The sequence below is a fragment of the Prenolepis imparis genome, unplaced genomic scaffold, assembly GCF_030444845.1.
Source record: "Prenolepis imparis isolate NDT839.2.m4 unplaced genomic scaffold, iyPreImpa1.0 SCAF_39, whole genome shotgun sequence".
NCBI lineage: Eukaryota > Metazoa > Arthropoda > Insecta > Hymenoptera > Formicidae > Prenolepis > Prenolepis imparis.
In genome coordinates this window covers 224,072-239,789 of record NW_028141197.1, presented here as the reverse complement: position 1 = coordinate 239,789, position 15,718 = coordinate 224,072, and the positions used below count along the sequence as shown (strand labels likewise).

At 38.0% G+C, this 15,718-nt stretch overlaps 2 protein-coding genes across 2 annotated transcripts; both read left to right on the top strand.

Moving 5' to 3' along the window:
• Positions 1–345: 345 nt before the first annotated feature.
• Positions 346–1,707, top strand: LOC145947050 (uncharacterized). The gene has a single exon (XM_083056826.1). It carries the CDS (start codon positions 346–348, stop codon positions 1,705–1,707), a length of 1,362 nt encoding a protein of 453 aa, XP_082912952.1.
• A 554-nt stretch (positions 1,708–2,261) lies between these two features.
• LOC145947049 (uncharacterized) lies at positions 2,262–11,899 on the top strand. Its single transcript, XM_083056825.1, has 4 exons — positions 2,262–2,837; positions 3,200–3,623; positions 11,623–11,772; positions 11,886–11,899. Exons 1-4 carry the CDS (start codon positions 2,262–2,264, stop codon positions 11,897–11,899), a joined length of 1,164 nt encoding a protein of 387 aa, XP_082912951.1.
• Positions 11,900–15,718: the final 3,819 nt, after the last annotated feature.

The following is a 15,718-nucleotide window of genomic DNA, read 5'->3' as shown; positions in this document are numbered from 1 at the left end:
TTCCAAATTTAATTGACCTTGAAAATTGACCTCAAGGTCGACTTCAAGGTCGCCATCAAGTGCATCACTTTGAACTCTACAACTTTGGTCCTAAGCACTTTTTTCAGAAAATGTATCGTTTCAGAAATAATTAGCCACAACTGTTTCCACCTCCAGGGGTTGAGGGGTGCTTTCTACCCCTAAATAGCGTGTTTAGCCGAAACAAAAAAACACGTATTTAATATTTTTCGGTGTTTAATAAATATGTTAAGTTTCATTCAAATCGGTGAGTATCAGTTGGGTAGTGTTACTTGTCAGAATCACGCTGCTCTTCTGCATGGCATCTCATGGGATAAACGCGACACGATGGCATATTTCCGAGATCAATTGTTCGACGAACACGAGGACGTCTACCAAGAAACGCTGGACTACATGGCCGAGTGTCTCGAGGATATCGAACCACCTGGGGACCCCCTTCAGTCGTCCAGTCGAATATCCAGCCAGGGTGAATGTACCTCTTCATTTTCTTTATCGCATTTGCCGCCAATTAAAATTCTCCCGTTTTGCGGAAACTACGACGAATGGGAAAGTTTTCGCGATCGATTCACGTCGTTAATTATTGCAAACAAAGATCTCACTTCGTTCGCACGTATGCATTTCTTAGCGTCCAGTTTAACCGGCCGCGCTCTTGAGTCAATTAAAACCATACCTATTACCGCTGATAATTTTGAAATCGCGTGGAAAACGCTAGTTTCGCGCTATGAAAATAAGCGGCGATTAATTGAAGTGCACGTCTGCGCCCTTCAGAATTTACCAAGCGTTTCACGCGAAAACGCAGTTGAACTCAACGAGCTACGTGATAAAACAAATCGCGCGATAGCGTCTCTCAAAAATTTAGGCCGATCTGCGGACGAAATTCTAAATGATATATTAATTTACCGGGTGTCTCAGCAATTGGATCATGCGACGCGAAAGGCATGGAAATTGAAAGGATGCGATGATGCGAAAATTCCGACATATGCAGAATTCGATAGCTTCCTAGCGTCACGCGTTCGCGCTCTCGAAGAATTATCCTCTTCCAACGGGAAAGCCGTTCGCTCGACAAAGGTCTCGAGTACCACTGTATCTACGAACAATGTTACATGTCCGTTGTGCAAAGCACCTCATTTTATAAATAAATGCGCTAAATTCGTAAAGAAAAGTCCGAGTCAGCGATTAGAAATAATCAAACAAGCGAATCGTTGTTTAAATTGTCTCAGTTCAAAACACGCGGTGCAATCTTGCATAAGTAAATATTCGTGCAGAATATGTCAGAAAAAACATCATTCTATGTTGCATCTCGACTCGACCTCAGCGTCTACCGGAAGTCTAACTGCAACGACATTGAGCTCTCCGTCGGAAAAATCCGATACTGCGGCTGTTACTTCGCTCTGTTCAACCGTTCCGTCGCGACCTTCCGTTTTGTTAGCAACGGCTCGCGTCAAGGTCAGCTCATCCGAGGGTCGCACGCTCGTCGTTAGAGCGCTGCTCGACCAAGGGTCAGAAATGACCTTTATCACCGCGAGACTCAGCCACGCCTTGAAACTGCAGCGCATTAAAATGCCCATCGCGATCTCTGGCGTCGGCGGCATCGATGCAGGAACTTGTTGGGCGGCGCACATTAAACTCACGCCGTTCAATAAGTCGCGTCTTTACGACTACCGCGTCTATTCTAACATCACTGACTAAATATTCACCGGCGCTTACCAGATCGAATATCGCGTGGACGCATCTCGCCGATCTCACTCCCCCCGATCCGTTAAGTTCCGAAGCGATTGATGTTCTTATCGGAGCCGACTTATACAGTGCTTCTTGATGAAATACGAAGAGGCACAAGCGGTCAACCGATCGCACAAAAAACAATTCTTGGTTGGGTTCTCTCAGGCCCTACATCGATTCTGTCGCCGTCACGTCAAAATATCACGGTTCAGCATAGCGCAACTTCTTTAGCGATCGATCAAGAACTTCGCCGATTTTGGGAGATCGAAGAAGTCCCTCGGATAACCTTGCTTACTCCAGAGGAGCAACAGTGCGAAAATCATTTTCGTTCAACCTATTCGCGCGACGACGACGGGCGTTATATCGTTCGTCTCCCTTTTAAAAAAGGACCTCCGATTGATATAGGCGAATCTTATAATCTCGCGGAAAAAATGCTTAAAACATTACTATGGCGGTTTACTACAAACCCCGCGCTCAAAGCCGAATACACCGATTTTCTAAATGAGTACGAAAAATGAGGACATATGAAAAAGATAACGCATACATTAGGAGAATCTCAATGCATTTACATTCCTCATCATCCAATAATTCGGGACCACAGTCTCACGACTCATTTAAGAGTTGTATTCAACGCGTCGAGTCGTACAACAAACGCGACTTCTCTAAACGATCACTTATTGATCGGCCCGAAATTACAAACTGATTTAGCGGCGGTGATTCTTCGGTGGCGACAGTATCGATACGTATATTCGGCAGACATCACGAAAATGTATCGTCAGATTAAAGTCGACTCTCGCGATAACGACTACCAGCGTATATTGTGGATCGAGGATAACACAAAATCAATACAAGCATATCAGCTGTTAACGGTTACATACGGTACAGCGTCAGCGCCATACTTAGCCTTGCGCGTCCTCCACCAACTTGTCGCGGACGAAGGGGACGAATTTCCCATGGCGTCTCACATTCTGCAACATCACATATACGTCGACGATGTGTATGTTTGTTCGGTGCCGACGATATTCCTCTCCTACGCCAAGCTCGCAATCAGGTGTGCGCGTTGCTGCATCGCGGTAAATTTGAACTCCGCAAATGGTCAAGTAATTCGTCTAAATTGCTCGAGGACATCGCGGTCGAAAATCATGGTTTAGCATGTAGTAAAGACTTGCGAGTTGACGAGCAATTAAAAATTCTCGGGATCGCGTGGAATCCCTCGTTAGATGTATTTCAATTTCGGGCCTCTCTCCCGACAACTCTTTCAAATACGAAACGATCGATTCTATCTACAGTCGCGAAATTATTTGATCCTTTAGGGTGGTGTACTCCCGTTACAATCTCAGCAAAAATATTTTTGCAACTTCTCTGGATGACTAAACTCGATTGGGATGCAATACTCTCGTCTCATTTATTAGATCAATGGAAAACGATTCAAACTTCCTTAATCGCTCTACACGATTTAAAGCTCGATCGCTGGACGTATCACGGGTCTGACACCGTGCAATGCGAGCTCCACGGGTTTTCCGACGCGTCCACCGCTGCCTATGCCGCCGCCGTATATCTTCGCCTGCGATCACTTTCCGGCGAAATTAAAGTGACGCTACTCGGCGGAAAATCCAGGGTCGCGCCCATAAAGTCTTTAAGCATCCCGCGATTAGAGTTAGCGGCCGCCGTGTTGCTATCCAAATTGATGGAATTTATGCGCACGTCATTGAATTTGACCTCCGCGTCGTGCTACTGTTGGACCGACTCGACGGTCGTATTAGCATGGATAGGACAACATCCCTCGAAATGGAAGACGTTCGTTTCCAATCGCGTGTCCGAGATCCAATCGCGACTTCCAGATGCGTCTTGGCGACATATTTCGACGGACGAAAATCCTGCGGACTGTGCGTCCCGCGGAATTTCGGGAGACCAGCTTTCAAGTCATTTATGGTGGCATGGCCCAACATGGTTGCGCCTCCCGGAGTCAGAATGGCCGGCACAATCCTCTGTCTGCGAGCTCGATGTCTCGATTGAACGAAATCCTCGCGTAACCACGCATCTAACACAACCCATCGAGCAATGGGATTTAGCATCGCGATATTCTTCATGGAAAAAATTAATCCGGGTCACCGCATACATACTCCGATATGTTTCGCGACTTCGCTCCCCGACTCACCGGCGCGCGAGTTTAGATAAAACTTCGATCGCTCTCTCCGCCGCCGAATGTCAAGCCGCGCTGAATTTCTGGTTAAAACAGATTCAAGAGCAAATTTTTCCTTCCGAACGGGCTGCGCTCTCACAAAACCACTCGATTCAATCAAAGAGTCCGATTCTCTCGCTCAACCCATTCCTCGGGGACGACGAATTAATTCGCGTCGGCGGGCGGTTATCAAACGCGCCGCTTCCGAATCAAATTAAACACCCCGTGATATTAGCAAACCACCCGTTAGTCACGATGATAATTCGAGATACTCATATGAACTCTTTGCACGCCGGTCCGGCAACTAACGCTGTCAACGCTGCGTCAAAATTTCTGGATTGTTCGGGCTTGCACTCTCGTGAGAACGGTCATTCATCGCTGTATAAAATGCACTCGCGAAAAGGCCGCGTTACCTTCATATCTGATGGGCAATTTACCCGCAGTACGCGTCTCCCCCCCTGCTCGCGCGTTCTTACATTGCGGCCTCGATTACGCCGGTCCCGTACAAATAAGATCTATGTCCGGTCGAGGGATCGCATCTCGAAAAGCATATATCGCTGCCTTCGTGTGTATGGCTACTCGCGCCGTGCACCTTGAAGTTGTGGAAGGCTATTCAACCTCCGCGTTCTTAGGAGCCTTCTCGCGATTTTGCGCCCGACGCGGACTACCGGCAACTGTATACTCCGACAACGGAACCACGTTTGTCGGTGCCGATCGCGAATTAACTTCGGCTTTTCGAGCTACTATAAAAGATCCGAATTTTCTCAATCACGCGGCTTCTCACAAAATCGAATGGAATTTCATCCCGCCATCTGCCCCTCATTTCGGCGGTTTGTGGGAGGCAGGCGTACGAAGCGTAAAATATCATGTGCGTCGTGTCATCGGATCCCATACGATGACGTTTGAAGAGTTCTCTACTCTTCTATGCAACATAGAAGCATGCCTGAACTCGAGGCCCCTCGCTCCGCTCACGGATTCAATCGACGATTGTGAACCGCTTACCCCGGGGCATTTTTTGATAGGCGCGCCTCTCTCCGCCACTCCCGAACCATCGCTATTAAACGTCCACGAAAATCGATTGTCTCGGTGGCAAATGGTGCGCCAAATGACCGAAAGATTTTGGAAACTATGGCAGAATGATTATTTAAACACGCTCCAACAAAGGGTCAAATGGCGGAAAGCGAACAAAACTCAGATTAAAATCGGTCAACTCGTTTTAGTTCGAAATTCACAGCTTCCGCCGTGTAAATGGGAATTGGGTCGCGTTATTAAATGTTACCCCGGTTCCGACGACATAGTACGAGTTGTAAATGTAAAGACCGCCGCATCCGAATATAAGCGTCCCGTCGTGAAGCTTTGTTTGATCCGATCGATATCGAGCAACAATAAATCTCGAATTAGTTGCATAAGTTTCTATAATTAACATATCCTCCGCCTCGAATCAACGTAATGTTTCTCTCTTTCTTCTTTAGTTGATTCGCCTTTCGAAACTATAGTTTCGTTTCTTCGTTCTGATTCGCCTTTCGAAACTATAGTTTCGAGGCGAGCGGTATGTTAAAGATAACAAAAAAAAGGCTTTGTATTAACTTTAATATTGTTAACTCTCTGTATCAATTTATATCGTCTTTCGTCCGGTTGTTGTTATTTCCGTAGTTCTTTCTGTTTCTATGCTTTCTCATATGACCTTTCGGTCGTCGCGTCATGTATTGTTTAATTCTTCCGAGCGAGCCTTCGACAACGAAAAGATCACAAATCTATCGAACCATCGTTTGTCATTTCCAGTATTCTGACTTATACCTATCGCGGGTTATTATTGTTTTGGTCTCGCAACGGTAGTCTAAATTTAAACCATATATGTAGTGTATTGCGCAGACCACGGAATCCCCGGCTCGATTCTGAGAAGCTTCCAGAAACTCGACAATATATATAAACACGCGAAATGCCCGGCTTTAGACTTGCTTATTTTGTCTGGCTGTTCACGAGAGTCAGTTCAAGCATCTAATCGAGCGATACGATCAGTTACTTTAATCATTTTAAGAAATTTCCGATAACGAGTTGCGAGTCTAGCGATTCATCGCTCAGTGTATATCTTTTAACTGCGATCATTAAAGATCTCATCAAATCTTCCAAATTACTTGATTACAATTTTCACTTCTTCTTTCCTTGACATTGATCCTTGTTCATTTCCGATCTCCTTCGTTCGATTCCCATCTCGCTTTCTCGCTCTCTTTCAGTTTACTGCTTCTTTCGCTCTTTCACTCTAGTTTTTCCTCTCTCTCACTCTCTCGCTGTCACACGCTCTCCATTCTTTCCCTCTTCCTCTCGCTCTCTCGGAGCAAGCCGGCATCCTCGATTTACACGCGACAAAATTTCGTTCGTGCGTAAACACAAAGGTTTCGTAATACGCCGACGGATCTAGATATTCGCGTCAGAAATCTCGTTACCGGAACGAGAACAAGAGGACCTTACGAAAATCGCGAAATTCTCGAACAATCTCGCGGCAGCTCAAATATTCTTACGCGAGGCTTAGCAAGGCTTAGCCTCGGCAACGAAATCTTATGTGGAGATCGATAATCGCCCTGTTCTCGTCCGCGATAAGTATGGGATACAAAGAGAAATGCTCGTTCGGCGCTCGATAGTCAATCACGTGTGAGCAGGTCGATACGAAATCGTACGCGCAAAAAAAGTCATCACGCAAAACTCTAGATGTTCTCAACATAACCGGATATCCACATAATTAGACTCGCGAATTAAATCCATACACAATTTTACTTTCAAAACACGCCGAAAACGAAATACAATGCGGTACACGTGGCGAGAGAACGAAGGTCACGCTCCGCGCACGTGACACGCGTCGCGTTCTCGCACACGAACAAAATACAGCAACTATACAAATAACACTCTCTTAGTATTAGACTCTAAATTATTATAAGTTCACATACTCCTCGAACACACACGCTAAATTACACGAAAGATTCTTAATTACGAGCTCACCGTTAACCAACACAAAAAATACAATATTCGCAAAATTATTCCACGGTAATATATAAGAGAGCTCGGACTGTCGGCGACTAATTACTAGGAGAGAGAGTACTCACGAACCATAGGAGAGAGTTCGGATGGACCGGCTTATACCACCCCGCCATTCGTGTCGTCGTGAAATCTTTACTTCACATACTAGAAATCGGCAATTAAAGACACGACGGCCTCGGAATCGTGGTACGGCCCATCCGAACCTCACTATCTTAACCCATCGGCTGGTGGATGACGACGTCGTCTCACCGGTGGTCCGGATCTCGGCTCCGTCCCGCACTCAGGGTCTCGCTCTCGGGGACCTCTGCCTCCCAAGCACGCTCGCCGTACAGTGACGATCGGAAGGCCCGCAGGAGTCACGCCGGTGGCTTAATCGTGAGATAGGCCACGTGTGGCGCTATCGGGGTCAGGGCCGTCGCGCGGCCTCGATGATCCTTCGGCCGTTGCGCCCGTATAAACTTTTGGGCCCTCTTAAATTCTCGCTCTGCTGTCTGTTCCTCTTAGGGCGCCGGTATTGAATTTCCTCGGCAGCGAACGGCGGGTCCGACCCGGGTTTTCCGTGACGCCGGATGTCCCCTTCGTCGGGTGATAAATCGACTTTCGGTCGCATCCGGGTTCGGGCACCGGGTTCGCCTCGGATCTCGCACCGTCACTCCATAACGGGGCTCCTACGCAACTTGTGTCCGGAGTGGCCTTCCCCTCTTGTGTCTCCTCGGCTCCTAGGGATTAAAATCTCGATACGAAAAGCGGCAGCATACGTTCGTTTAATTAATTCTCCATCGAAAATTTCGATCCTCTCACCTGGCGTGCTCCACTTCACGTGCGGCCTCCTCTCGTCCTGCGTCTCTCTCTCTCTCCGAGTCCACCACCGGATGAGGTTCCGCCGAACATCCACTTCGCCGCTACAAAACGCCAAAAAGTACGCTACAAGTTTACTAAAAAATAAACGCAAGTCGCGTACAACACAAAAAGCAGCGGGATCGCGTCCGACCCCGCGCTCGAGTCTCTCTCTTTCCTTACAAATTGGAAGAGCAGAGGCCCCCCAATCCTTCCCGGTCGGGCCATTCGGCCCTTGTGACGGACATTCTCAAAATGTCACTTCACAATACACAAAAAAAGTAAGCGCCGCACTGTCCGCCGTGATAATTTAATGATACGTAATATTTTAAAACACGCCAAATATTTTTTATTTACATATTTCGATAGTTTATTGTGTGGAGATTACATTTGTACCAAAAATATAGGAGTCTAAACACTTTTTTTATTAATAAACATAAAAAAAGTAAGCGCCGCATTGTGTCCGTCGAGATAATTTATGATACGTAATATTTTGAAACGCGCCAAATATTTTTTATTTACATATTTCGATAGTTTATTGTGTGGAGCTTACAATTGTATCAAAAATATAGGAGCTTAAACACTTTTTAATTAATATACATAAAAAAAGTAAGCGCCGCATTGTGTCTGCCGCGATAATTTAATGATACATAATATTTTAAATGACGCCAAATATTTTTTATTTACATATTTCGATAGTTTATTGTGGAAATTACATTTGTACCTAAAATATAGCAGCCTAAATACATTTAATTAATATACATAAAAAAAGTAAGCGCCGCATTTTGTCCGCCGCGATAATTTAATGATACGTAATATTTTAAACCACGCCAAAAATTTTTTATTTACATATTTTAACAGTTTATTGTGTGGAGATTACATTTGTACCAAAAATATAGCAACCTAAATACTTTTTAATTAATATACATAAAAAAATAAGCACCGCATTGTGTCCGCCGCGATAATTTGATGATATGTAATATTTTAAAACACGCCAACAATTTTATCTGTATATATTTCGATAGTTTATTGTGTGGAGATTACATTTGTACCAAAGATATCGCAGCCTAAACACTTTTTTAATAAATTAACATAAAAAAAGTAAGCGCTGCATTGTGTCCGCAATTTGTTGATATTTTACATTTTATGCTATATTATGCTATATTATGCTAAGATAATGTATTTTTAATTAATTATATATATATTTTTTATTTAGATGCAGATACTTGAAGATTGCATGTCAAATTTAATTTAAAAAAATTTAATTTTTAATGCCCCGACCCGGGCACGCCAAGTTTTTGTTCGTCATTTTAATTGTTTCAATACCGGGTCTAAATCGTTTTGACTGTGCAGATGCATCATTCTTAAAAATACAAAGATGATTCTGTGATAAATTTTATATCAGATCAGATAATAATCTGCAAAATACACATTTATATTTGGCTGAGTAACTTTTTTTAGATATTTAAAATAATAAAACAAATAAAGTTTTTATAAAACATAAATTTTTATTTATTTGGCGCAATTTTTTGATATCATTATTTTTTTTAGAAATATTAAGTTTTTTTACAATAATTTAAAAACCCTGTTTTTTGTATAACACTTTTTCACATGGCGTGTGGACTTGGCGCCCCTTTTTTACCTTTTTTACAAAGGTAAGTTTTTTTAATGATATCATTCTCATTTTTGTAGTATATATTTATTTATACATTTTAAAACAAAGAAGCAAAGAACCCACCACCGCCCCCGTCATATTTTATCAAAATACGACGATCCTCTTTGCTTACAGTAAATACCACAGATCCTTCTTTCTTTGCTTACTCTTATTGTAAGAATAACGAATAATTACAAATCAATATATCAGAAATATAGATTTATTATTCATAATCTATTCTTCTAAATTTATTGATTAATAATCGTTACTGCTTATTTAGTTTAATAAATATATAAATAAATTTAATACGTTGTATGTGTATGTGTATTACGTATTATATATAAAATAAAAAATTTCAAGGAGAAGCTATGATTTCCAGATACATTGCCAATACTAGAAACCTATAATTTATGTTACTTATATTTAGATTTTCTGTATTAGTGATGTATATATACATATATGGGAACATAGCCAGGATATATTGTGGTAAGGGGGCAGATAAATGATAAAGTAAGTTTTTATTCTATAATTAAAGAATTTGTGAAATAAAACGATATGTCATAATATTTAATATTGGAATAAATACGCATACCACATATATATGATATACTATATTTTTATTACGCTGCCATCCTATTATTTCTTCATAAGTATGAAATTGTTGAATATATAAAAAGTAATAAAATAAAAGCTAATAATATAGTAAGTAATGAAAAAAGTCATAAATAATATGTGTTTTTGATAGCTCAGAGCAATCATAATAGTGCTATGAGTTATTAAATTTTTATAACATTTTTCTTTACGTTATTTATCATCATTATTAGCTTTTATTCACTTTCTTATTTTATATTAATTACATACTTATATAAAGAAATAATAGAATGATAGCATAACAAGGAAAAGTGGTTCTTATTATGAAAGAAATATAGTATATCACACATATGTGGTATGTGTATTTATTCCAGTAACAAGAAAGTTATTTTTTTGTAGTATAATATTACAAAGTCCTGCTATTTCTTTCATAAATATATATTTATATAATAATTGCAATTACTATCTTCTAACGCTGCAATCCTACTAATTCTTTCTTCATAATTACTTTCTTCTTACGCTATCATCCTACTAACTTATCGACAATTATATACTTATGAAAGAAATAGTAGGATTAAATAATATTGCAAATATTATATAAATATATACATATATAAGAAGTAGCAGAATCTACATTTTGCAATACTATTACTACGTACATGTCATGCGAAACAATATCACATATAAAGGCTATCGCACACAAATTAATATAGATGCATATGCATAACATAAGACTGTCTGAACCAATGAGCATCGAACATAAAGTCGCCATATTGCTTTACATAATATAGCATAAACATAAGCATAAACATATGCATAGAAATGAAAAAATCCATAAGAACGAAATTTCTATGCATATGACACCTATGTATATGCATATTGTCTATGTACAGAATCAATTATCATATTTAATCGTTTTTTTTTATTTTCTTTGCATCATTGACATCTCTACGGACGACATTAAATTTGACACATGTCAATAGCATTTATAAAAATTATTAAAAATAAATAATTTGACATATGTCAAATTCAAATATTTCGCGGTTAAGGTGCTTTTACATTATGTCTATGAACATTTGTGTAAGTTGCATATCTTTCTCATGCTTATGCTATGTTATGTCTATGTTCTATGCATTTTGTGTGCGATAGCCTTAAGTGATACATATTTCTTTCATTACAATCACTTTTTTGTTACACTACCATCCTACTAATTTTTCATAAATATATAATTGATGTAAAATAAGGAAATGAATGAAAGCTAATAATATAATAAATAACGTAAAGAGAAAAGTCATAAAGAATATGCATTTTTAATAATTCATAGCACTCAATGCTATGAGTTATAAAATTCTTATGACTTTTTTATGTTATCTATTATATTATTATTAGCTTTTATATTTATTAATTTTCTCATTTTATATGAACAATTTTTCGTATACTATACAAGTAATTTTCTATTCTCTTTCAATCATCAAGCTAAACATCAAGTTAAACGTAACCTATGTACACGCACCAGCATAAATGGCCTTGTATACTAAAGATATTACAGAAGGTATTAAATATAACGTTAAAGTAATTCAATTTGCAGACGACATAGCGGTCTACGTGACAGGAAGCAAGGTAGTGGAGTTAGCAGAACAACTAGAAGAGGCGATAGCGACTATAAACGACAATTTAAATAACTTAGGTTTAGAACTTGAACCTGAAAAGACACAAATTATCGATTTTAACAGATCAGGTAAAATTGATAAAAGGATTCGAATCCAGATAAAAGATAGCTACATAAGTTGCGCTAAAAATGCTAAATTCCTAGAGATCTTATTTGATAACGAATTAAAATTTGATAAACAGGCAGATATGATTAAAGATAAAGCAAATAGAGCATGTAATATACTAAAATTCTTAAATGGAGTCTCTTGGGGTATGGAGACCAACACAGCTCTATTAATATACAAGAGTTATATTAGGTCGGTCATTGATTATAGTCTGTTCGTGTACTTTCCTAAAGACTGGAGAGGAAAAGAAAAAATTGAAAAACTACAGTATAAAGGAGTAAGAATAGCATTAGGCTATAGAAACAGCACATCCACTAACATAATGCTTACAGAGGCTAAAGTAATGCGAATGGAAGAACGAGCGGGTGTACTAGCAAGGAATTTCTGGATAAAGTTATATTAATATGGTAATAAGGAGTTAGTTGGACAAATGAATAGGCTAGAAATAATGGAATGTAGACATAGGCTTACTAATCCAAGAGGAAAAATTAACGTATTTACAGATTCATGGCGGAACTTTAGAAAATACTTACCTGAGTTAGATAGAGTAGGCAAATTCGAAATATATAATGACAATTATTGGCCATTAACTGAACAAGTGACGGTAAATACGGATATTGGTAAAGAAAGAAAGAAAAGTAAATTTAGCGATGCAGAATTATTGGATAGATTCAAGGAAAGATATAATTTAAGCAAGGATCATATGACTATATTTACTGATGGTTCCAAACAAAAAAACAAAAAAAGTACTGGGATTGGTATAGCGATAGAAAATAGCGAAATAGCGTATAAAATTAGTATTAGTAATAGATACTCTAACTATACTGCAGAAGTTTTAGCCTTAGAAAAAGCGGTAGGTTACTTACTGGATAATAATATTAAAAAAGACATATTAATATTAACGGATTCATTGAGTGCATGTAAGTCATTGCAGAATAACAAGTTAAACGCATATCAGAATAAATATGTATACAAAATGAAAGAAAAAATATACCTGTTAAAAAAAAATAATAATAACTTAAGTGAAGATGACAAAGAAATTAAAGTAGTAATAGGTTGGATTCCGAGCCATATAGGCATCTTAGGGAATGAGGTAGCAGATAAATTAGCTAAAGAAGCTACAGAGGAGGAAAGTGATAGCAGAATTAAAATACCAGTTAAAGATTGGATAGCAACGTTTAAAGAAGAAATGTTTAATAAAACCAAAAAAAGACTAGAACGAGAAGGCGAATTCAAAGGAATTAAGTTTTTCAATGAATATTATAATAAAGAAACAAGTCAAGTTTGGTTTAGGAGTATAAATGAACCACGTGGCCTAATCACCATGATTAATCGGTTAAGGGCTAATCACTACAACTTAAAAGAATCTCTAGCCAGGAAAACATATATAGAAGATGCAATGTGTGAATGTGAAAGAGAACCGCAAGATATATATCACTTCGTATTTCGATGTGATAGACTAGAGGAGGAAAGAAACACATTATATAGGACTTTAGAAAAACTAGAGGTTAAATATCCGTATAATATAGATGAATGGTTAAGGAACATTAACATAGAGCCATTAAAAGCAGTATGGATTTTCTTGAAAAAAAGCAGGAAAATAATCTAAGATTATAATCTAAGATTAAATAGGTGGGGGGGGGGGGAAAGGACTGGTTATAATTAATAAGACACTTACAAGAAATTAGAGATAACTGACAAGGAATAAAAGGAAATAAGTTTTGTGTCAATATAACCATAGACTGCTTCGGTTGAAGACACGTTAAACTCACCAAAAAAAAAAAAACCAGCATAAATGGTGTCCGGCGTTAGATGTGTGCGAATACGTGTATGACAGCCGAAAGTCATATACGTATGTCGCGTTACGTATGTGGGCGTATGACTTTCGGCTGTCATACACGTATTCGCACACATCTAACGCCGGACACCATTTATGCCGGTGCGTGTACATATGTCAAAACTGACAACATAATAACCTAACATCATGAAGTGACATGGAGTGACATTAACGCAATCTTATAGCGAATGCTTGAACTGGACATTTTCTCGCACATGCGCATTGAGAAGGTCGACGACATCGATGACCAAAACTTGAACCAACAATTTTTATATAAAACAAACTTTACATTATATCTCCGTTTATATAACACGTAGAGCAAAAATAAAAACATTTTCCTTATATAATTGAAACCCAAGCTATCGATTAGGCCTATCAAGAATTCGATCAGTCCAGCCGTTCTATGAGATATGATAATATGAGATACTCTCAAAAGTCCGACTCGCGTATAGATACACGGAGTGCCTCGCGGTCGCTGCGCATGGGCTCGCTACGCGTAGTCTTGGCGCGAGACACTACCGTGTCTCTTGATACCAAATATTTAAAACGAGCCAAATATTTTGTTATGTACATATTTCGATAGTTTATTGTGTGGAGATTACATTTGTAGCAAAAATATAGGAGCCAAACACTTTTTAATTAATATAATATACATAAAAAAAATTGATTACAATATGGATTACAATTTTATCTAATGGAATACCATTTTTATAAAGAATTTTTGTAGATACATGTAAATATAAATAGAAAGTTTTAAAAAATGTATATTAATATAATCAGCAACATGTACAAAATTTTAAAAAAGTTGAATTAATATTACAATAATAACAATAAAATTTTTTGGCATTTTATCTTCTATTGTGCAACTATGTATTTTTTCAAATTTTAAACTTAATTATATAAAATAAAATTAATATTTTATAATTAACTTTTCTAAAATTGTTATAATAAAATAATCTATATAAATATATCAATTGTTTTCAGAAAAAATATTACATTTTATTTAGCATGTAAATGCATTTTTTAAATAACTTAGAATAACACAAGTGCGCGTTACGCGCGTGTCATTCTTCGGTTTTATGTAAAAAAAATGATATTAAAAAAAAATAATATAAAGTTTGTTTAAACCCGATTAATATTTTTTTCACAAAAAAAAGCTGATTAAAGCGTTAATTTGCTAATTAAATTTAAAAATAATAATATGTTTAAAAATTAAAATAGTAATATATTATAAATAATATGTTATAACATCTTATTCTTGATTAATATTTTTTTGAAATCAGCTGTCAAAAATATTAATCGAGTTTAAAATTTGCTAATTAAATATTCTAGCTTATATATGAGTCATTCCACGTCAACCGGGCCACCTCTCTGCCCAGAACAGATTGCAACTAAAAAATTTTTTCACGAGTGCAAAATTTACTTAAAAATATACTCTTTCGAATACCGTGTGCTAAAAATTGTGATACATAATGGCGAAACCAATACGGCGAATTCAAGGTGTCCGTACGGACGCACATTTATAAAAATGAGATATATTGCACAGAAATATACTTAATGTCTTTCTAAAAATACAATTTAGTGTCTTCTAAGTAATTTTTAATAAAAATTGGACGGATTAAAGGTTGGTTGTTGACTTATTCGGACTTAGCATGTGTGATAAGTGTTAATGATATTTTTGGTTTTATTTAACTTTTTTTCTATAAAATTTCAATATTTTTGATTTTTTCATGCTAATCATATAAGAAAAGAAAACCTTCTGTTGCAGAAGAATATCTTTTTATTAGCAGATAAGAAAAGGTCTGCTATTTCATAGCAGATTCTCTGCGGCTAAGCCAGTACCAAAAATTCAGCAAAGTTATGCTTTCATTCCATTATCAGAAGGAAAACTAATAAAAAGAGACAGCGGAGCAACTGCGAGGGGTATACGAAATAAAAACATTTTTTTCTAAACTGCATTGTTTATGAGATATTCGACACACACATATGTATATACATAATTTGAATATTTTGTTTTCAGATCAATGTGCTGTGTACTACAACTCCGGCTATTATACGTAGCGGTGAGTGAG

What these genes read in the sequence shown, in the direction of transcription:
- LOC145947050 (XM_083056826.1), top strand. Translation starts at nt 346, where the DNA reads ATGGCATATTTCCGAGATCAATTGTTCGACGAACACGAGGACGTCTAC.
- LOC145947049 (XM_083056825.1), top strand. Translation starts at nt 2,262, where the DNA reads ATGAAAAAGATAACGCATACATTAGGAGAATCTCAATGCATTTACATT. An exon ending in TGAACTCCGCAAATGGTCAA is followed by an intron (nt 2,838 to 3,199) that starts GTAATTCGTCTA and finishes CACGATTTAAAG; the next exon opens with CTCGATCGCTGGACGTATCA. An exon ending in GGACGAAAATCCTGCGGACT is followed by an intron (nt 3,624 to 11,622) that starts GTGCGTCCCGCG and finishes TTCAATTTGCAG; the next exon opens with ACGACATAGCGGTCTACGTG.